Source organism: Procambarus clarkii, chromosome 59 (genome assembly GCF_040958095.1).
Source record: "Procambarus clarkii isolate CNS0578487 chromosome 59, FALCON_Pclarkii_2.0, whole genome shotgun sequence".
Lineage (NCBI taxonomy): Eukaryota > Metazoa > Arthropoda > Malacostraca > Decapoda > Cambaridae > Procambarus > Procambarus clarkii.
The window spans coordinates 30,108,169-30,132,519 of NC_091208.1; the positions used below are offsets into that span (position 1 = coordinate 30,108,169).

Genomic DNA, 24,351 nt, shown 5'->3' on the forward strand with positions numbered 1-24,351 from the left:
GAAAGTGTTGTGGGAAGAGACAAACGTCACGAAATATTGTTTGTTGTTGTTGTTTAAGATGCGCTGCCTAGAACAAAAAGTTCCAGGTAGCACGGGCTATGGTGAGCCCGTAATTCTATATTACCAACAGGGTTTTTTTTTTTTTTTAGTCGCGAAATAGATTGAAGACTCGCCTCTTTGCTGCCCTGGATCCCGCCATTCTCCAGAGCGTAGGCAGAGAGGACGTTGAAGCCCTTGACCACACAAGCCTCAGGAACCAGCCCCTGGAGGTACTCGGCGTTACTGCGGTAGCTGCAGGAGGGAGAGGGAGAGAGAGCATGGATGAGAAATTACAATCACAATGGATCACAATCACAATGGATCACAATCGACTGGAGAATGGTCCAGGACGGACCGAAACGTCGTCGTCCCTTCAACTTCTAGTGTGTGGTCTGGTCAGCATGGATGAGAAATTACCGGAGTCATACAAGGGGTTCGAACCTGCGTCAATGCACCCCCAACCCCTCCCACTTTCTTGTGTAATGGGGATTACCACAGTGCTCAACTATTACCATATACAAAATACACTAAACATGTTCGATACTTGAATTATTTTTAAATAAATGGAATTTATGAGTATTTAGTAGTTGCGATGATTAGTAAAGACTGTTTATCTTACCCGAACACCTTCAGAGTTGTCACAGTAGAACAATAGTACTCAATATGACTTTACAGCCTCGAGGTTGAGAGACCTAACCAAGAGGATATAGTGACCTAACCAAGAGGATATAGTGACCTAACCAAGAGGATATAGTGACCTAACCAAGAGGATATAGTGACCTAACCAAGAGGATATAGTGACCTAACCAAGAGGATATAGTGACCTAACCAAGAGGATATAGTGACCTAAAAATGCATATGGTAACTATATATATCATGTATACAGTCACAGGTCTGTGTATACAGTCACAGGTCTGTGTATACAGTCACAGGTCTGTGTATACAGTCACAGGTGTGTGTATACAGTCACAGGTCCGTGTATACAGTCACAGGTCCGTGTATACAGTCACAGGTCCGTGTATACAGTCACAGGTCCGTGTATACAGTCACAGGTCCGTGTATACAGTCACAGGTCTGTGTATACAGTCACAGGTCTGTGTATACAGTCACAGGTCTGTGTATACAGTCACAGGTCTGTGTATACAGTCACAGGTCCGTGTATACAGTCACAGGTCCGTGTATACAGTCACAGGTCCGTGTATACAGTCACAGGTCCGTGTATACAGTCACAGGTCCGTGTATACAGTCACAGGTCCGTGTATACAGTCACAGGTCCGTGTATACAGTCACAGGTCCGTGTATACAGTCACAGGTCCGTGTATACAGTCACAGGTCCGTGTATACAGTCACAGGTCCGTGTATACAGTCACAGGTCCGTGTATACAGTCACAGGTCCATGTATACAGTCACAGGTCCATGTGTACAGTCACAGGTCCGTGTGTACAGTCACAGGTCCGTGTATACAGTCACAGGTCCGTGTATACAGTCACAGGTCCATGTGTACAGTCACAGGTCCATGTATACAGTCACAGGTCCGTGTATACAGTCACAGGTCCGTGTATACAGTCACAGGTCCATGTATACAGTCACAGGTCCATGTATACAGTCACAGGTCCGTGTATACAGTCACAGGTCCGTGTATACGGTCCCAGGCCCGTGTATACAGTCACAGGCCCACGTATACGGTCCCAGGCCCGTGTATACAGTCACAGGCCCACGTATACGGTCCCAGGCCCGTGTATACAGTCACAGGCCCACGTATACGGTCCCAGGCCCGTGTATACAGTCACAGGCCCACGTATACGGTCCCAGGCCCATGTATACTGTCCCAGGTCCATGTATACGGTCCCAGGCCCATATATACGTCCCCACGATCATGTATACGGTGGCAGGCCCATGTATACTGTCCAAGGTCCATATATACGTCCACACGATCATGTATACGGTGGCAGAGCCATGAGAGAAAACCAACAAAAGTGAGAGGGGTAACTATACTAACTGGGGCCCCTTGCGTCGCTCGGTGTTGTTGGAGACGTCGATGAGGATCTTGCCCCGGAGGAGTGTGAGGGGCAGGTAGTCGTAGTGGTCGCGCCCCACCGCCACCACCACCATGTTGGCCGGTCCCAGCGCTGCCTCCTGACTCGTCAGCACCGCCCCCGTCTGGCGTACCATGTGCCTGCAACGGTGGAATTATCATGAGACGCCAGCAAACATGCCTACAAGGGTGCCTGCAACGGTGGAATTATCATGAGACGGCAGCAAACATATGCCTGCAACGGTGGAATTATCATGAGACGCCAGCAAACATGCCTACAAGGGTGCCTGCAACGGTGGAATTATCATGAGACGCCAGCAAACATGCCTACAAGGGTGCCTGCAACGGTGGAATTATCATGAGACGCCAGCAAACATGCCTACAAGGGTGCCTGCAACGGTGGAATTATCATGAGACGGCAGCAAACATATGCCTGCAACGGTGGAATTATCATGAGACGGCAGCAAACATATGCCTGCAACGGTGGAATTATCATGAGACGGCAGCAAACATATGCCTGCAACGGTGGAATTATCATGAGACGGCAGCAAACATATGCCTGCAACGGTGGAATTATCAAAATAAGACAACAAACACGTGCCTGGACATAAATAACCTATGGAGTTGAACTATATATAATCACTAGAACACTATACTGATGAATGTGAAACCGTAAAGGACTTTAGACCTCCTGGCCTCTTGTACCACCAACTGTGTAACTATGTCATTGACTCAGGTGTTCTGGACGACATCCTAACAATTTACCCAAAATTTGCTTGTCCATTTTAAAGAATGAAGAACAATTTTTATTTATATTCTAAGCTGCCTGACTTATGAACCCATCCCTGCCCTTGTGTGGCAGTGTACAGTAGAAAGTTGTTTTCACATATCCATACATTAAAACATTGATTGTAACCATGATATATATGTGCTTCAGCCTACAGTTTAGACCTATTGTCTTGTGTATGACCCTCTGTCCTGCGTGACAGTGAATACCACCATTATCCTCAACTTAATAAGACTATCAAAATCCTCAGATTAGGCAAAATTGTAATTAATTTTGTCAATAAAGATGTTAATAATAATAATAATATACTTCTCATACGCTAAAACAACAAAATAATTTCAACTCGTCAGGATGTATCAGTTTACCCTCGTGTGAGTTAAGGCTCTTGCCAAAGATGTACTAATCAATTTTGAAGTGTTGTGTAATACAAAAAATCGGTGTTTTTATCAAATTATATTTGTTTGTGTATTCCTATTGTTATGGTTTTGGTCAGACAAACAATCTTCGTCCACATGGTTTTTATTCTCCGCCAGTAACAACTACAAAACATTTTTTGAGATATATACAGGAGTTGTTACATTCTTGTACAGCCACTAGTACGCGTAGCGTTTCGGGCAGGTCCTTAATCCTATGGTCCCTGGAATACGATCCCCGCCGCGAAGAATCGTTGTTACAACGAAGTACACATTTTACTGTTGCGTTAAACAGAGGCTACAGTTAAGGAATTGCTCCCAGTAAATCCTCCCCGGCCAGGATACGAACCCATGACATAGCGCTCGCGGAACGCCAGGGGAGTGTCTTACCACTACACCACGGAGACTGTAAACATTATCAGGTACATGAAATATTATTAACAAGATCATAAACAAAAGAGCATCTGCTCCAAACATGCTACCTCCAACATCTGTAGTACTCAATCCCAACACCTATTGTCTGGAGCAAAGCTGACATACACTCCATTAAAACAAATTGTTTACAACCCATAGATATGAATATTACAGACCAGCTTAATGCACTGACTAAATGCTCGTTGATCCATCCGTTGGCACACGTTTTATTAACGACAAAAAAAAATTACTTAGCAGCTGATAACGTTCAATAATTTCTGTAACTGTGCTTCGCTGTTCCTGAAATTATGTTCAAATAAGAAGCCTCTAAAACACTCACCAAATTTCGCAAATATAAACACTTGCCGAGAACCAACACACACAACCTAGGCCTAAATTATTAGAACATATGATAATGTAATTTCAGAAAATATTTTTTTGTATTAAAAACTACGATGGAATTGTTGAATGCATCTTTGAGGACGGAGGCAGCTTGGACGAACATAGCGTCAGGATGAGAGGTTGTTCTACCCACCAAACAGGTGAGGCGGCGGTACCTGGTTGATGGGGTTCTGGGAGTTCGTCTACTCCCCAAGCCCGGCCCGAGGCCAGGCTTGACTTGTGAGAGTTTGGTCCACCAGGCTGTTGCTTGGAGCGGCCCGCAGGCCCACATATACCTGGTTGATGGGGTTCTGGGAGTTCTTCTACTCCCCAAGCCCGGCCCGAGGCCAGGCTTGACTTGTGAGAGTTTGGTCCACCAGGCTGTTGCTTGGAGCGGCCCGCAGGCCCACATATACCTGGTTGATGGGGTTCTGGGAGTTCTTCTACTCCCCAAGCCCGGCCCGAGGCCAGGCTTGACTTGTGAGAGTTTGGTCCACTAGGCTGTTGCTTGGAGCGGCCCGCAGGCCCACATACCCATCACAGCCCGGTTGGTCCGGCACTCCTTGGAGAAAATTATCAAGTTTTCTCTTGAAGATGTCCACGGTTGTTCCGGCAATATTTCTTATACTCGCTGGGAGGATGTTGAACAACCGCGGACCTCTGATGTTCATACAGTGTTCTCTGATTGTGCCTATGGCACCTCTGCTCTTCACTGGTTCTATTCTACATTTTCTTCCATATCGTTCACTCCAGTATGTTGTTATTTTACTGTGTAGATTTGGGACCTGGCCCTCCAGTATTTTCCACGTATATATTATTTGATATCTCTCGTCTCCTTTCTAGAGAGTACATTTGGAGAGCTTTGAGATGATCCCAATAATTTAGGTGCTTTATCTCGTCTATGCGTGCCGTATATGTTCTCTGTATTCCCTCTATTTCAGCAATCTCTCTTGCTCTGAAGGGGGAAGTGAGTACTGAGCAGTACTCAAGACGGGACAACACAAGTGACTTGAAGAGTACAACCATTGTGATGGGATCTCTGGATTTGAAAATTCTCGTAATGCATCCTATCATTTTTCTGGCTGTCGCAATATTTGCTTGGTTATGCTCCCTAAACGTTAGGTCGTCGGACATCATTATTCCCAAATCCTTTACATGCTGTTTTCCTACTATGGGCAGATTTGATTGTGTTTTGTACCCTGTATTATGTTTAAGGGCCTCATTTTTACCGTATCTGAGTACCTGGAATTTATCACTGTTAAACATCATGTTATTTTCTGATGCCCAGTCGAAAACTTTATTAATATCTGCTTGAAGTTTTCAATGTCTTCAGCAGAGATAATTTTCATGCTGATTTTTGTGTCATCTGCAAAGGATGATAGAAAGCTATGACTTGTATTTTTATCTATATCTAATATGAAATTAAGAAAAAGCAATGGTGCAAAGACTGAAGCCTGAGGTACAGAGCTTTCAACTGCTCTTGGACTAGATTCTATATTGTTGACTGTTATTCGTTGTGTTCTGTTCGACAGGAAACTGAGTATCCAGCGTCCTACTTTACCAGTTATTCCCATTGACCTCATTTTGTGTGCTATCACGCCATGGTCACATTTATCGAATGCCTTTGTGAAGTCCGTGTATACCACATCTGCATTCTGTTTTTCTTCTAATGCCTCAGTGATGTTGTCGTAGTGGTCCAGTAGCTGTGAGAGACATGATCTTCCCGCTCTAAATCCATGTTGGCCTGGGTTGTGGAGGTCATTGGTCTCCATGAAACTTGTGACCTGACTCCTGATCACTCTCTCAAACACTTTTATTATGTGGGACGTTAGTGCAACTGGTCTATAATTCTTTGCCAATGCTTTGCTCCCTCCCTTGTGTAGAGGGGCAATGTCTGCTGCTTTAAGTGCATCTGGTATCTCCCCCGTGTCCAAGCTCTTCCTCCACACTATACTGAGTGCCTGTGCCACCGGCACTTTGCATTTCTTTATATATATTGAATTCCGTGAATTTGGACCCGGAGCCGAGTGCATGGACATGTTTTCAATTTCTCTTTCAAATTCTGCCACGCTCGTGTTGATATCAGTTATATTTACAGGTGTTTGGATATCACGCACAAAGTTGTCCTGATCTTCCACTTTCATGTTGTTTATTGGAGTGCTAAACATGTCCTCATACTGCTTTTTTAGGATTTCACTAATTTCTTTGTCATCCTCAGTGTATAAACCTTCACTCGTTCTAATAGGTCCAATACTGGCAGTGGTTTTTACTTTTGATTTCGCAAATGTGAAGAAATATTTTGGGGTTTTTCTTTATTTCTTGAATTGCTTTCTGTTCTAGTTGCTTTTCTTCAATTTCAGTGTTACAGTTTCTGCTCGATTTCTTCAATCTCCCTGTTTAAATTACTCCTCCTTTGTAGGAAAAGTCGTGTGTGCTTAAGCGTTTCCGTTATTTTTTTCCTTCTTTTATAGAATCTTCTGCGTTCTCTTTCTACATTTGACCTCTTTCTGGCTTTCTTCAAAGGAACATGTTTCAGACAGACTTCATATGCTTCAGAAGTAAGTTTTTCTATCCCTTATGTAGGATTGTTATTACATGAAACAGTTTTCCATTGAATGTTTTTAAGTTCCCTGTTTATTGCATCCCAGTTTGTCCTTTTATTATTAAAATTAAATTTACTGAATAACCCGTCTCGCTTGATCAACGTTTTAGGTCTATTCTGAGTATTGATGGAAGTTTGCACTTCAATGAGCTTGTGATCTGAGTATGTTGTGTCTGAGATCGTAATGTCCCTGAATTATGTCTTTATTGTGAGTCGTTCAACCCACCAAGCAGGTGAGGGGGGTCGTCCTACCCACCAAACAGGTGAGGGGGGTCGTCCTACCCCACCAAACAGGTGAGGGGGGTCGTTCAACCCCACCAAACAGATGAGGGGGGTCGTCCTACCCCACCAAACAGGTGAGGGGGGTCGTCCTACCCCACCAAACAGGTGAGGGGGGTCGTCCTACCCCACCAAACAGGTGAGGGGGGTCGTCCTACCCCACCAAACAGGTGAGGGGGGTCGTCCTACCCCACCAAACAGGTGAGGGGGGTCGTCCTACCCCACCAAACAGGTGAGGGGGGTCGTCCTACCCACTAAACAGGTGAGGGGGGTCGTCCTACCCTACCAAACAGGTGAGGGGGGTCGTCCTACCCTACCAAACAGGTGAGGGGGTCATCCTACCCTACCAAACAGGTGAGGGGGGTCGTCCTACCCTACCAAACAGGTGAGGGGGGTCGTCCTACCCACTAAACAGGTGAGGGGGGTCGTTCAACCCCACCAAACAGGTGAGGGGGGTCGTCCTACCCACTAAACAGGTGAGGGGGGTCGTTCAACCCTACCAAACAGGTGAGGGGGGTCGTCCTACCCACTAAACAGGTGAGGGGGGTCGTTCAACCCTACCAAACAGGTGAGGGGGGTAGTTCTACCCCACCAAACAGGTGAGGGGGGTAGTCCTACCCCACCAAACAGGTGAGGGGGGTCGTTCAACCCCACCAAACAGGTGAGGGGGGTCGTCCTACCCACCAAACAGGTGAGGGGGGTCGTTCAACCCTACCAAACAGGTGAGGGGGGTCGTTCAACCCCACCAAACAGGTGAGGGGGGTCGTCCTACCCACCAAACAGGTGAGGGGGGTCGTCCTACCCACCAAACAGGTGAGGGGGGTCGTTCAACCCCACCAAACAGGTGAGGGGGGTCGTCCTACCCCACCAAACAGGTGAGGGGGGTCGTTCAACCCCACCAAACAGGTGAGGGGGGTCGTTCAACCCCACCAAACAGGTGAGGGGGGTCGTACTATCCACCAAACATACTATAGTGTGCTCCTTAACTTTGATGTCTCTGTTTACCAATAAGAAGGCGCCAAGTAGAGTCAGCTATTGTAGGTTATATCCTAGGTAAGGTCAGTAGTTAGCAGGTGGCTACCGTTACCTGTGCCAGGGGGGCTAGCGTTACCTGTGGCAGGTGGCTAGCGTTACCTGTAGCAGATAGCTACCGTTACCTGTGGCAGGTGGCTACCGTTACCCGTGGCAGGTGGCTACCGTTACCTGTAGCAGATAGCTACCGTTACCTGTAGCAGATAGCTACCGTTACCTGTTGCAGATAGCTACCGTTACCTGTAGCAGATAGCTACCGTTACCTGTGGCAGGTGGCTACCGTTACACTGGCTTCATTACTGCGAACACAACCTTCCCGCCAAAAAATTGCTTCGCCTAAATTCCATAAAAGAGGTTTAAAGATGGCTCTAATCTTTGCCAGGCACCGCACAATGGCCGTCGCCTGAACTCCTCCTCCTCCGCTTAGCTTTCACTGGTTGACCTTTCCTGAGGGAGACGTCTTGAGTCAATGTTAAGCAAGGGTCAGGGTCGCCCCCCAGCACGCCCTGTGGCTCCATGGGGTCGTTGGGTCACCCGTGATATTGTGTGGAGCTTCTCAGTGGTGACCTCCACACACGACCCATCGTTTCAGGCTAATACTCTCACGCCCTCTTCACATTATTTACACACACGCTACGGGTTCTGAATCTCACGTCCCTGGAAGGCAGAAGAGTAAGGGGAGCCATGATCACTACCTACGGAATTTTCAGGGGAATTGACAGAGTGGACAAACTCTTCAGAACGGGTGGAACACGAACAAGAGGACACAGGTGGAAACCGAGTACCCACATGAGCCATAGGGACGTTAGAAAGAAGTTTTTTAGTGTCAGAGTAGTTAGTAAATGGAATGCATTAGGCAGTGATGTGGTGGAGGCTGACTCCATACACAGTTTATAATGTAGATATGATAGAGCCCAATAGGCTCAGGACATCTTAAAGTGTCCTCATCCAGAACAACAGCCAGGAATGACAAGAACAACACCCACACCTTCCTCTTGGCACATGGAACGAGTCCGAACCCCCCCCCCCCTCCCTCCCCTTCGGACAGAAACCACTGAAGTACATTACAGATGAACAGAATTAAAGTTATGTACAAAACTGTAAATGTGAATTACAAATAATGGGGAAGAGTGACAAGAGAGTGACAAGAGAGTGACAAGAGAGTGACAAGAGAGTGACAAGAGTGACAAGAGAGTGACAAGAGAGTGACAAGAGAGTGACAAGAGAGTGACAAGAGAGTGACAAGAGAGTGACAAGAGAGTGACAAGAGAGTGACAATAGAGTGACAATAGAGTGACAATAGAGTGACAAGAGAGTGACAAGAGAGTGACAAGAGAGTGACAAGAGAGTGACAAGAGAGTGACAAGAGAGTGACAAGAGAGTGACACTACACATTACCACAACAATAACCCCGACTGACAAATGTCATAAGCAGACACGGGGGCCTCGTAGCCTGGTGGATAGCGCGCAGGACTCGTAATTCTGTGGCGCGGGTTCGATTCCCGCACGAGGCAGAAACAAATGGGCAAAGTTTCTTTCACCCTGAATGCCCCTGTTACCTAGCAGTAAAATAGGTACCTGGATGTTAGTCAGCTGTCACGGGCTGCTTCCTGGGGGTGGAGGCCTGGTCGAGGACCGGGCCGCGGGGACACTAAAAGCCCCGAAATCATCTCAAGATAACCCCAAGAAGACAGCATTTCTAAAACGCCATCAGGTAATACGGAAGGTGATGAAGAACAGTTGTAAAATACGAACACGAGGGAATGTTATAATGGTAGTTATGATTTACAACCCCCCCCCCCGCCCCCCTATACCATACAACACAAGGCCTAGAGAGACAATAAGTGCGACGAGAAATCCCACAAGTCCACAGTGGACAGTTCACCGAGAGTCAGATCGTAATGCTCGGAGATTTGAATCATCAGGCATATCCCACCAAACACACAACGAAACTACGACGTTGGTACAACGTTCGAACAAGTTTAATACCACCTAACCAGTTATAACAACCAATATAGCAAGTTGTGACAACGTTCTAATACGTCATAAACACGTTAAGCCAAGATGTAACAACTTTATTTCAAGGTGTATCAAAGGGAAAATAGAGACAGTTTCAGTTTGTGTTTCCAGGCATTAGACTGGACCACTGAAGACTCTCGCACGGTGATGAGACGTGGAGAGAAAACCTGCTGGACACAGACATAGACACAAACATTTCTTAGAGTCAAGATATCACAGAGCCATTAAGAGGAAAACATGTAGCTCCACCAGCACACTCCACGCTGGACGTGTGACGCAGAGTAACACCTACATCATACAAGCGTTACAGGGAAGAAAACAGCCAAATAAATCAAAGCAAAAATACAGTAAGGGTTGTATTTTACCACACGAGGTAACGTAAATGGATACATTTGGATACAGGGAGCCGGTCGGCCGAGCGGACAGCACGCTGGACTTGTGATCCTGTGGTCCTAGGTTCGATCCCAGGCGCCGGCGAGAAACAATGGGCAGAGTTTCTTTCACCCTATGCCCCTGTTACCTAGGAGTAAAATAGGTACCTGGGTGTTAGTCAGCTGTCACGGGCTGCTTCCTGGGGGTGGAGGCCTGGTCGAGGACCGGGCCGCGGGGACACTAAAAAGCCCCGAAATCATCTCAAGATAACCTCAAGAAGGTACATTTCTGCCCAAGAGAGGCAGAAATTCGAGTCAGGAAGAAAGCAGAGAGGCAATATGAAAACGACGTAGCAGCAAAAGCTAAAGATTAACCCGAATTGTATAGCGATACAAGGAAGGGAATTATCAGGGGGGGGGGGGGGGGAAAGCGCCAAGCCATTACGACTATATAGCACTGGGAAGGGGTCAGGATAAGGATTTGGGATGGGACGGGGGGAAAGGAATATTGCCCAACCACTTGTGGACGGTCGGGGATTGAACGCCGACCTGCATGACGCGAGACCGTCGCTCTACCTTCCAGCTAAAATGGCTGGGTGATACAAGGGGAAAACTCACTAGCAAGGGGCCCGAGTTCAGGCTGAGATGAGACAGTGGAGTCTCACAGAAAACGACACAGAGGTGTGTGAAGAACTCAGCGGATCTCAAGAGATCTTCATAGAAGAATGAATGCAGCCTCCCATCACCCAGTACAGCCAACCGGCTGACAGGTGATAACCGGCCCAGTACAGCCAACCGGCTGACAGGTGATAACCGGCCCAGTACAACCAACCGGCTGACAGGTGATAACCGGCCCAGTACAACCAACCGGCTGACAGGTGATAACCGGCCCAGTACAACCAACCGGCTGCCAGGTGATAACCGGCCCAGTACAACCAACCGGCTGACAGGTGATAACCGGCCCAGTACAACCAACCGGCTGACAGGTGATAACCGGCCCAGTACAACCAACCGGCTGACAGGTGATAACCGGCCCAGTACAACCAACCGGCTGACAGGTGATAACCGGCCCAGTACAGCCAACCGGCTGCCAGGTGATAACCGGCCCAGTACAACCAACCGGCTGACAGGTGATAACCGGCCCAGTACAACCAACCGGCCGCCAGGTGATAACCGGCCCAGTACAGCCAACCGGCTGACAGGTGATAACCGGCCCAGTACAGCCAACCGGCTGACAGGTGATAACCGGCCCAGTACAACCAACCGGCTGACAGGTGATAACCGGCCCAGTACAACCAGCCGGCTGACAGGTGATAACCGGCCCAGTACAGCCAACCGGCTGCCAGGTGATAACCGGCCCAGTACAGCCAACCGGCTGCCAGGTGATAACCGGCCCAGTACAACCAACCGGCTGCCAGGTGATAACCGGCCCAGTACAACCAACCGGCTGCCAGGTGATAACCGGCCCAGTACAACCAACCGGCTGCCAGGTGATAACCGGCCCAGTACAACCAGCCGGCTGACAGGTGATAACCGGCCCAGTACAGCCAACCGGCTGCCAGGTGATAACCGGCCCAGTACAGCCAACCGGCTGCCAGGTGATAACCGGCCCAGTACAACCAACCGGCTGCCAGGTGATAACCGGCCCAGTACAACCAACCGGCTGCCAGGTGATAACCGGCCCAGTACAACCAACCGGCCGCCAGGTGATAACCGGCCCAGTACAACCAACCGGCTGACAGGTGATAACCGGCCCAGTACAGCCAACCGGCTGCCAGGTGATAACCGGCCCAGTACAACCAACCGGCCGCCAGGTGATAACCGGCCCAGTACAGCCAACCGGCTGACAGGTGATAACCGGCCCAGTACAGCCAACCGGCTGACAGGTGATAACCGGCCCAGTACAACCAACCGGCTGCCAGGTGATAACCGGCCCAGTACAGCCAACCGGCTGACAGGTGATAACCGGCCCAGTACAGCCAACCGGCTGACAGGTGATAACCGGCCCAGTACAACCAACCGGCCGCCAGGTGATAACCGGCCCAGTACAGCCAACCGGCTGCCGGGTGATAACCGGCCCAGTACAGCCAACCGGCTGACAGGTGATAACCGGCCCAGTACAACCAACCGGCTGACAGGTGATAACCGGCCCAGTACAGCCAACCGGCTGACAGGTGATAACCGGCCCAGTACAGCCAACCGGCTGCCGGGTGATAACCGGCCCAGTACAGCCAACCGGCTGACAGGTGATAACCGGCCCAGTACAACCAACCGGCTGACAGGTGATAACCGGCCCAGTACAGCCAACCGGCTGCCAGGTGATAACCGGCCCAGTACAGCCAACCGGCTGCCAGGTGATAACCGGCCCAGTACAACCAACCGGCTGACAGGTGATAACCGGCCCAGTACAGCCAACCGGCTGCCAGGTGATAACCGGCCCAGTACAACCAACCGGCTGACAGGTGATAACCGGCCCAGTACAGCCAACCGGCTGACAGGTGATAACCGGCCCAGTACAGCCAACCGGCTGACAGGTGTTTTTTTCTACCTCTTGTTCCAGTGACATTTATAAATCCGAGAAAGTTCGGATCAATAATTTGCATTGTCCCCAATAACGGAGGAATGACGTCATACCGGACGAATGACGTCGTACCGGACGAATGACGTCATACAGTACGAATGACGTCATACAGTACGAATGACGTCATGCAGTACGAATGACGTCATGCAGTACGAATGACGTCATGCAGTACGAATGACGTCATGCAGTACGAATGACGTCATGCAGTACGAATGACGTCATGCAGTACGAATGACGTCATGCAGTACGAATGACGTCATGCAGTACGAATGACGTCATACCGGAGGATATCGCGTCATTCATATAGCGACACACACACACAAACACACAAACACACACACACACATACACAAGCCTTTTCTAACTGGAAAAGGTTCAAAGGTTTGCCACCAGACTAGTACCCGGGCTGAGAGATATGAGCTACGAGGAGAGACTACGGGAATTGAACCTCACTTCGTTGGAAGACAGAAGAGTTAGGGGGACATGATCACCACATTCAAGATTCTCAAGGGAATCGACAGGGTTGATAAAGATAGGCTATTTAACACAAGGGGAACACGCACAAGGGGACACAGGTGGAAACTGAGTGCCCAAATGAGCCACAGAGATATTAGAAAGAACTTTTTTAGTGTCAGAGTGGTTGACAAATGGAATGCATTAGGAAGTGATGTGGTGGAGGCTGACTCCATACACAGTTTCAAGTGTAGATATGATAGAGCCCAATAGGCTCAGGAATCTGTACACCTGTTGATTGACGGTTGAGAGGCGGGACCAAAGAGCCAGAGCTCAACCCCCGCAAGCACAATTAGGTGAGTACAATTAGGTGAGTACACACACACACACACACACACACACACACACACACACACACACACACACACCTGCTACCCCGTGACGCCAGTAAAACATAGCAGCCAGAACACAACCCAGATACACAACTACACATGTGTCTTACACATGTGTACACACCTGCCAGGCGGGCCGTGAGGTAGAGGGGCCCTCACACGCACTCGGAGCCTCGGATGATAATGATCCAATAACCGGATTGCCTTTCCTGGTATCCGGCGACGCATATAGTGGGAAGAAGCCGGATAAAGCAGGCAATATAAGGCCACCGGATATAAGGTACGAGGGTTCCGTTCCGGTGCTGGTCGACCAGCTTCGCTAGTCACCAGGTGCTGGTCGACCAGCCTCGCTAGTCACCAGGTGCTGGTCGACCAGCCTCGCTAGTCACCAGGTGCTGGTCGACCAGCCTCGCTAGTCACCAGGTGCTGGTCGACCAGCCTCGCTAGTCACCAGGTGCTGGTCGACCAGCTTTGCTAGTCACCAGGTGCTGGTCGACCAGCTTCGCTAGTCACCAGGTGCTGGTCGACCAGCCTCGCCAGTCACCAGGTGGTGGTCGACCAGCCTCGCCAGTCACCAGGTGGTGGTCGACCAGCCTCGCTAGTCACCAGGTGGTGGTCGGCCAGCTTCGCTAGTCACCAGGTGCTGGTCGACCAGCTTCGCTAGTCACCAGGTGGTGGTCGACCAGCCTCGCCAGTCACCAGGTGGTGGTCGACCAGCTTCGCTAGTCACCAGGTGGTGGTCGACCAGCCTCGCCAGTCACCAGGTGGTGGTCGACCAGCCCCGCCAGTCACCAGGTGGTGGTCGACCAGCTTCGCTAACCACCAGGTGGTGGTCGACCAGCTTCGCTAACCACCAGGTGGTGGTCGACCAGCTTCGCTAGTCACCAGGTGGTGGTCGACCAGCCTCGCTAGTCACCAGGTGCTGGTCGACCAGCTTCGCTAGTCACCAGGTGGTGGTCGACCAGCTTCGCCAGTCACCAGGTGGTGGTCGACCAGCCTCGCTAGTCACCAGGTGGTGGTCGACCAGCCTCGCTAGTCACCAGGTGGTGGTCGACCAGCTTCGCCAGTCACCAGGTGGTGGTCGACCAGCCTCGCTAGTCACCAGGTGGTGGTCGACCAGCCTCGCTAGTCACCAGGTGGTGGTCGACCAGTCACCAGGTGGTGGTCGACCAGCCTCGCTAGTCACCAGGTGGTGGTCGACCAGCCTCGCTAGTCACCAGGTGGTGGTCGACCAGCCTCGCCAGTCACCAGGTGGTGGTCGACCAGCCCCACCAGTCACCAGGTGGTGGTCGACCAGCCTCGCTAGTCACCAGGTGGTGGTCGACCAGCCTCGCTAGTCACCAGGTGGTGGTCGACCAGTCACCAGGTGGTGGTCGACCAGCCTCGCCAGTCACCAGGTGATGGTCGACCAGCCTCGCCAGTCACCAGGTGCTGGTCGACCAGCCTCGCCAGTCACCAGGTGGTGGTCGACCAGCTTCGCTAGTCACCAGGTGGTGGTCGACCAGCCTCGCTAGTCACCAGGTGCTGGTCGACCAGCCTCGCTAGTCACCAGGTGGTGGTCGACCAGCCTCGCTAGTCACCAGGTGGTGGTCGACCAGCCTCGCCAGTCACCAGGTGGTGGTCGACCAGCCTCGCCAGTCACCAGGTGGTGGTCGACCAGCCCCACCAGTCACCAGGTGGTGGTCGACCAGCCTCGCCAGTCACCAGGTGGTGGTCGACCAGCCCCACCAGTCACCAGGTGGTGGTCGACCAGCCCCACCAGTCACCAGGTGGTGGTCGACCAGCCTCGCCAGTCACCAGGTGGTGGTCGACCAGCCTCGCCAGTCACCAGGTGGTGGTCGACCAGCCTCGCCAGTCACCAGGTGGTGGTCGACCAGACAGCTAAAGAACAGCTCTATTCCCCAGCAGTTGACCTCTGACCTGTCACCCCACACCCCAAGGTCAAGGGCCCAGATGTAACTCTCTAGGCCAGGGGGGGGGGGGGGCTCTAGGCCAGGGGGGGGGGCTCTAGGCCAGGGGGGCTCTAGGCCAGGGACCCTAGGCCAGGGACCCTAGGCACGCATAGACGCGATAAAACACCTAAATTATTGGGATCGTCTCAAAGCTCTCCAAATGTACTCACTAGAAAGGAGACGAGAGAGATACCAAATAATATACAGATGGAAAATACTGGAGGGTCAGGTACCAAATCTACACAGTAAAATAACAACATACTGGAGTGAACGATATGGAAGAAAATGCAGAATAGAACCAGTGAAGAGCAGAGGTGCCATAGGCACAATCAGAGAACACTGTATAAACATCAGAGGTCCGCGGTTGTTCATCGGCAACCTGTCCTCTTAAAAAGAACGTCGTTTTTGGCCGTTTACCAGTATGGCCGAATTTGGACGTAATTTGAAAATGAAAAAAAAAAAATGAAAATAAATTTGGGATTTTTTTTCAACAACAGTAAGTTAAGGGTCCTCTGATAGGTTAGGTGGGCAGGAAATTCTCAAAGTTTCAAAACGTTATGAAAAACGTTAATTTAAAGTGTCCTCTTCTAACCTCTACGCGTACGCCGGACGACTCAAACAGAAAACGGAACAGTACGTCACTTTTGTGAGTCGATTTCATTTCAAATTACGTCCAAATTTGGCCATAGTGCCGCGCATACCAGCGAAAAGTGACGTTATTTTTGAGAGGACGTGTTGGCCAGCGAGCATTACAAATATTGCCGGAACAACCGTGGACATCTTCAACAGAGAATTAGACACACTCGTGCAGGAAGTGGCGGGCCAACTGGGTTTACCAGATAGGTGGGCCTGCGGGCCGCTCCAAGCAACAGCCTTCTAGATCAAGTCTGGCCCCGGGTCCCGCTTAGGGCTTAAACTAAATACTACCAAAAGCCTCTCCAGGTATACTTTATGTATACCCCAGGTATACTCCAGGTATACTGAAGTAGTACTCCAGGTATACTGAAGTAGTACTCCAGGTATACTGAAGTAGTACTCCAGGTATACTGAAGTAGTACTCCAGGTATACTGAAGTAGTACTCCAGGTATACTGAAGTAGTACTCCAGGTATACTGAAGTAGTACTCCAGGTATACTGAAGTAGTACTCCAGGTATACTCTATGTATACTCGAGGAGTATTTCAGGTATACTCCATGTATACTTGAGGAGTACTCCAGGTATATTGAAGGATTACTCTGGGTATACTCTATGTATACTCAAGAAGTACTCCAGGTATATACCCCAAGTATAACTCTGGGTGTCTTCCAGGAGTACACCCATGTATACTCCAGGTATAGTGTAGGAGTCAATGTATGTTACCTTGCCACCCCCCCCCCCCCCACCGAGGGAGGGGAGGGGTGGATAAGAAACCCTCAGTATATCCTCAGTGGAGTAAACTGAGGATAGGAACCCAATAACACAGCCGACTGAGTGGGAGTATTATGAGGGTGAGTAGTTAAATGACGTGAGGTGAGGGGGGGGTGAGGTGAGGGGGGGTGAGGGGAGGGGGGGGGGGTGAGGGGAGGTAGAAGAGAAGTAAGGGAGGGGAGGAGAAAGCAACTAGACCTGTCCCCGCCGACGGGGCGCGAAAAACCCGTCTTGACTGTCGGAGCCCAGAGTCCTGTATGTACAGGGCCAGCCACTACACCTACTAACTTGGTGGTGGTGGTGGTAGACTCAACTACTCGGAACAAAAAGTTGCAAGTAGCACGGGCTATGGCGAACCCGTAGTGGACATGGCACAGGAGCGGGGCTGTAACTGCGGCAACTTGGGTACGGGGAAGTCCACAGCAGAAGAGTGGAACGCTGCACACTACAGTTAGCTGTCTCACACTCAAGGATAACTGTGGTGTGCCTTAACTCCCCCCTCTTCCCCCCCCCCCCCCCCACACACACACACACACCTGCCAGACTCTAGGCCCGCCAAACACACACCGAAACTACGACGTTGGTACAACGTTCGAACAAGTTTTAACACTTCCTAACCAGTTATAACAACCAATATAGCAAGTTGTAACAACGTTCTAATACGTCATAAACACGTTAGGCCAAGATGTGACAACTTTATTACAAGTTGTAACAAGCGGAACATAAGAGACAATAGAGGTTTGTGTTTGCAGGGAGGGGGTCTGGTAGCGTGGGACTCGTAATCCTGTGGCCCCGGTTCGATTCCCGGACTAGGCGGAAACAAATGGGCAGAGTTTCTTTCACCCTGATGCTCCTGTTACCTAGCAGTGAATAGGTACCTGGGAGTTAGACAGCTGTTACGGGCGGCTTTGTAACAGTGCAAGTCTTTGTTCTTTGTGTTCTTGTGCACTCTTCAGCAGTATTCTTTGCACTCTTTCATGTTAATTGTGAATTTTGTGTGTGTGTGTGTGTTTAGGAAAAAAGTTAGTAGTTAGTAACAGTTGACTGATTGACAGTTGAGAGGCGGACTGAAAGAGCAGAGCCCCTGCTAGCACAACTAGGTGAATACACACACACACACTCAGCCCCCCGTGTAGATGGCATTCAGATGGGATCATAAGCAAGGCAAGTGAACTTAGGGAAAGAGCACAAAAAGTGAACCCGAATGTAATTGGACTCACGGAAACAAAACTCCCAGGAATCATAATGAATGCAGTGTTTCCCGAGAATTACACTGTGATAAGGAAAGAGAGGGAAGGAAGGGGAGGAGGTGGAGTAGCCCTACTGATGAGAAAGGAATGGAGTTTCGAGGAGATGGTCATCCCGGGCTGTGAGGGATTCAGAGACTTCGTAACAGGAACCATGACGATGGGAGGACCAAGAGTAGTAGTAGTAACAGTGATATATAACCCACCACCAAATGACAGAAGACCCAGGCAGGTGTATGATGAACAACATGGCTGTTAACTCTATAATTGAAAGAGCAGCCGCTGCTGTTTGTAGAAATCGATTCCACCTGCTCATCATGGGGGACTTCCATCACGGAAGGATAGACTGGGAGAACAAGGAACCACATGGGGGAGAGGAAACATGGAGAGCTAAACTGTTGGAGGTGGTGACAAAAAACTTTTTAAGCCAGCATGTCAGGGAACCCACAAGAATGAGAGGCAACGATGAACCAGCGAGACTCAACCTAGTCCTCACTCTGAACCACTCAGACTACCTGGTCGTAGTAGGGTTAAGGTACTCGTGGAAGGGCCCAGACACGGGACGACCACAACCGAGACGACCACACCCGGGGGGCGACCACACCCGGGGGGGGGGGGCGACCACACCCGGGGGGGCGACCACACCCGGGGGGAGGCGACCACACCCGGGGGGGGGGCGACCACACCCGGGGGAAGGCGACCACACCCGGGGGGAGGCGACCACACCCGGGGGGAGGCGACCACACCCGGGGGGAGGCGACCACACCCGGGGGGAGGCGACCACACCCGGGGGGAGGCGACCACACCCGGGGGGGAGGCGACCACACCCGGGGGGAGGCGACCACACCCGGGGGGAGGCGACCACACCCGGGGGGGGGGGCGACCACACCCGGGGGGAGGCGACCACACCCGGGGGGAGGCGACCACACCCGGGGGGAGGCGACCACACCCGGGGGGGGGGGCGACCACACCCGGGGAAGGGCGACCACACCCGGGGGGGGGGGCGACCACACCCGGGGAAGGGCGACCACACCCGGGGAAGGGCGACCACACCCGGGGAAGGGCGACCACACCCGGGGGGGGGCGACCACACCCGGGGGGGGGGGCGACCACACCCGGGGGGGGGGCGACCACACCCGGGGGGGGGGGCGACCACACCCGGGGAAGGGCGACCACACCCGGGGAAGGGCGACCACACCCGGGGGGGGGGCGACCACACCCGGGGGTGGCGACCACACCCGGGGGGGGGCGACCACACCCGGGGGGGGGGCGACCACACCCGGGGGGGGGGCGACCACACCCGGGGAAGGGCGACCACACCCGGGGAAGGGCGACCACACCCGGGGGGGGCGACCACACCCGGGGGGGGGGCGACCACACCCGGGGGGGGGGCGACCACACCCGGGACAACCACACCAGTAATGGAAACCGGGCCACAGAGTTTTTTTTTCCACGACCCCTCTATGGCCGGGTGTTTTTTATTGCATTAGGCTACGGCCCCTCTATTGCCCGGTCAATTTCCGTTACCCCGGTGAGATTAAACGGCTTCGCTACGCCCCCCACGTGTTTTCGTTGTCCTAGCGTGTGATTGCTTGACTCCAGGTTTTAGCATTCCGCTGAAGGGGATTAAAAAGCCGGTCTATGAGTCGTGTGTTTTGTGTTGCCTCAGTGACCCTGAAACCGAATCTACAACACCATCATTCCTAATCTATGTTAAAACTCCTATTTAAATCTTAGCGTACACCCCTGTTACCAAACCAGTATTTACCCAGGACTTTTTCCTAAATCTTTCCTAAGCAAGGCAAGTGAACTTAGGGAAAGAGCACAAAAGTGAACCCGAATGTAATTGGACTCACGGAAACAAAACTCCCAGGAATCATAATGAATGCAGTGTTTCCCGAGAATTACACTGTAATAAGGAAAGAGAGGGTTAGGAGGAAGGGTTAGTTAGGAAGAGAGGGTTCTCCAATTTATACTCATTGGTTCGTATTCTGTCTCGTGTTGATACTTTTAATAGGCTATTAATATCCCCTTTATCATGTCCATTAAGTCACACCTCTCATGTCGCCCCTATTTCTTTTCCTTTCTAGAGAAGAATCACTTTTAGCACAGTTCCTGTGCCAGGGAGCCGGTCGGCCGAGCGGACAGCACGCTGGACGCGTGATCCTGTGGTCCTGGGTTCGATCCCAGGCGCTGGCGAGAAACAATGGGCAGAGTTTCTTTCACCATATGCCCCTGTTACCTAGCAGTAAAATAGGTACCTGGGTGTCAGCTGTCACGGGCTGCTTCCTGGGGGTGGAGGCCTGGTCGAGGACCGGGCCGCGGGGACACTAAAGCCCCGAAATCATCTCAAGATAACCAGGTAAGTCCACTACGGGCTCACCATAGCCCGTGCTACTTGCCCCGCTCCTGTGCCAGGTAAGTCCACTACGGGCTCACCATAGCCCGTGCTACTTGCCCCGCTCCTGTGCCAGGTAAGTCCACTACGGGCTCACCATAGCCCGTGCTACTTGCCCTGCTCCTGTGCCAGGTAAGTCCACTACGGGCTCACCATAGCCCGTGCTACTTGCCCCGCTCCTGTGCCGGGTAAGTCCACTACGGGATCACCATAGCCCGTGCTACTTGCCCCGCTCCTGTGGCGGGTAAGTCCACTACGGGCTCACCATAGCCCGTGCTACTGGGAACTTGTTTCGAGTAGCTGAATCTATAACAACATCCTTTCTAGAGAAAGTAATTTAAGCTTTGTCAATCTTTCTTCAAGGATCGTTTATCGAGCATAGGGAGACTTCAACAGGGGTTTCAGTAGTGATCTCAAGTGCATGAGATCTCAATATATATATATATATATATATATATATATATATATATATATATATATATATATATATATATATATATATTATTAAATATGACCGAAAAAGTAAGATTAATAATTCTAACACGAATTTTCTCAATCTTTCGTACATTATGCTTCACTGTTGGAGGTAAATCAAAAATCACTTCTCCAAAATTCATTTTTATTTCTAGTCTGACGCGACACGGGCGCGTTTCGTAAAACTTATTACATTTTCAAAGACTTCACAAATACACAACTGATTAGAACTTGCGTTTCCCTGATTTTATATCTACATTTGAGTGAGGTGGGAAGGGTGATGTGGCATTACATTTGAGTGAGGTGGGAAGGATGATGTGGCATTAACACAAGACAGAACACTAGAGGATATTAATAGGGTATTAAAAGTATCAACACAAGACAGAACAGAAACAATGGGTATTGAATAGAAGTGTTTGTAGAAAGCCTATTGGTCCATATTTCTTGATGCTTCTATATTGGAGCGGAGTCTTGAGGTGGGTAGAATATAGTTGTGCAATAATTGGCTGTTGATTGCTGGTGTTGACTTCTTGATGTGTAGTGCCTCGCAAACGTCAAGCCGCCTGCTATCGCTGTATCTATCGATGATTTCTGTGTTGTTTACTAGGATTTCTCTGGCGATGGTTTGGTTATGGGAAGAGATCTCTTCCCATAACCAATCTGGGATCTCTTCCCATAACCAAACCATCGCCAGAGAAATCCTAGTAAACAACACAGAAATCATCGATAGATACAGCGATAGCAGGCGGCTTGACGTTTGCGAGGCACTACACATCAAGAAGTCAACACCAGCAATCAACAGCCAATTATTGCACAACTATATTCTACCCACCTCAAGACTCCGCTCCAATATAGAAGCATCAAGAAATATGGACCAATAGGCTTTCTACAAACACTTCTATTCAATACCCATTGTTTCTGTTCTGTCTTGTGTTGATACTTTTAATACCCTATTAATATCCTCTAGTGTTCTGTCTTGTGTTAATGCCACATCATCCTTCCCACCTCACTCAAATGTAATGCCACATCACCCTTCCCACCTCACTCAAATGTAGATATAAAATCAGGGAAACGCAAGTTCTAATCAGTTGTGTATTTGTGAAGTCTTTGAAAATGTAATAAGTTTTACGAAACGCGCCCGTGTCGCGTCAGACTAGAAATAAAAATGAATTTTGGAGAAGTGATTTTTGATTTACCTCCAACAGTGAAGCATAATGTACGAAAGATTGAGAAAATTCGTGTTAGAATTATTAATCTTACTTTTTCGGTCATATTTAATAATATATGTCTACAGGAAAGACTGCTACCAAAATATACTAATATATATATATATATATATATATATATATATATATATATATATATATATATATATATATATATATATATATATATATATATGTCGTACCTAGTAGCCAGAACTCACTTCTGAGCCTACTATGCAAGGCCCGATTTGCCTAATAAGCCAAGTTTTCATGAATTAATTGCTTTTCGACTACCTAACCTACCTAACCTAACCTAACCTAACTTTTTCGGCTACCTAACCTAACCTAACCTATAAAGATAGGTTAGGTTAGGTTAGGTTAGGTAGGGTTGGTTAGGTTCGGTCATATATCTACGTTAATTTTAACTCCAATAACAAAAAAATCACCTCTTACATAATGAAATGGGTTGCTTTATCATTTCATAAGAAAAAAATTAGAGAAAATATATTATTTCATGAAAACTTGGCTTATTAGGCAAATCGGGCCTTGCATTGTAGGCTGAAAAGTGAGTTCTGGCTACTAGGTACGACATATATATATATGTTGTACCTAGTAGCCAGAACGCACTTCTCAGCCTACTATGCAAGGCCCGATTTGCCTAATAAGCCAAGTTTTCATGAATTAATTGTTTTTCGACTACCTAACCTACCTAACCTAACCTTTATCATTTCATAAGAAAAAAATTAGAGAAAATAATAATTCATGAAAAATTGGCTTATTAGGCAAGTCGGGCCTTGCATAGTAGGCTGAGAAGTGCGTTCTGGCTACTAGGTACGACATATATATATATATATATATATATATATATATATATATATATATATATATATATATATATATATATATATATATATATATATATAAATTTTTCAAAACAGGCTACACCAGCACTTATTTTTATTTAAATCCTCCTTCACTGCTGGTCCTGTGTACGTCTCAAATTCGCTCAAAACATCTCCCCCACATCCCTACTGCAGCATATAACAAATCAAATACTCATTAAATATACATATATACGAACTACAGTGAGTTAAAGCAAGCCTCTCATGTTTTTGAAATAAGGTCTTCTGAAGTTACCTGCATTGTAAGGTCTTCATCCCTATTTTAGGCGATGTTCTACATGCGGTTCCTAGGAGGTTCACACATTAGTGCAATCCCTCGTAGCCTCGAAAACGGGGCCTCGTAGCCTGGTGGATAGCGCGCAGGACTCGTAGTTCTGTGGCGCGGGTTCTATTCCCGCACCAGGCAGAAACAAATGGGCAAAGTTTCTTTCACCCTGAATGCCCCTGTTACCTAGCAGTAAATAGGTACCTGGGAGTTAGTCAGCTGTCACGGGCTGCTTCCTGGGGGTGGAGGCCTGGTCGAGGACCGGGCCGCGGGGACACTAAAGCCCCGAAATCATCTCAAGATAGCCTCAAGAATCCCTTAATCTCTCTCACAATACCTCACCTGAACTCTCTAACATCACAGGCGATGTTCGGATACCTTTACTCCTATTTTTTCTGTTATTTAATTCATGAACCCTAACAAACCAACCTAACCTAACCTAACCTAACCTAACCTATTATAAAACAAAAGCAAATACATTTCTACAGACCCGTTGTTGCTTGGCAACCTTACAAACAGCCACCCATTATAGGGATAAAGTATTAGCTCCCATTAACATATACGTGTTAAGACTCCACTGCAACCTGACTTTTCAGACTGTGTGTGACGTCGCCAGATGGCCAATGGGGGCCTTTGGCACGGTGCTTGCATATGTAGTCTGTTTAATGTTGGTATTCAAAAAATGGCTAGAGTATCCATCCCC

At 49.4% G+C, this 24,351-nt stretch overlaps 2 protein-coding genes across 5 annotated transcripts in view; one reads left to right on the top strand and one right to left on the bottom strand.

Moving 5' to 3' along the window:
- The window catches only part of LOC123768078 (metalloreductase STEAP4), a 460,818-nt gene that overhangs the window by 36,203 nt on the left and 400,264 nt on the right, over positions 1-24,351 (bottom strand). For all 4 annotated transcript variants that reach the window (XM_069307071.1, XM_069307070.1, XM_069307068.1 and 1 more), the window contains 2 exons: positions 2,039-2,215; positions 174-291 (listed from right to left, as the gene is read on the bottom strand). In XM_069307071.1, the coding sequence (XP_069163172.1) occupies positions 174-291; positions 2,039-2,215 (295 nt within the window). The remainder of the gene's footprint in view (positions 1-173; positions 292-2,038; positions 2,216-24,351) is intronic.
- LOC123768077 (uncharacterized) overlaps positions 1-24,351 on the top strand; it is a 389,891-nt gene that overhangs the window by 31,565 nt on the left and 333,975 nt on the right. The gene's annotated exons all lie outside the window — the stretch shown is intronic.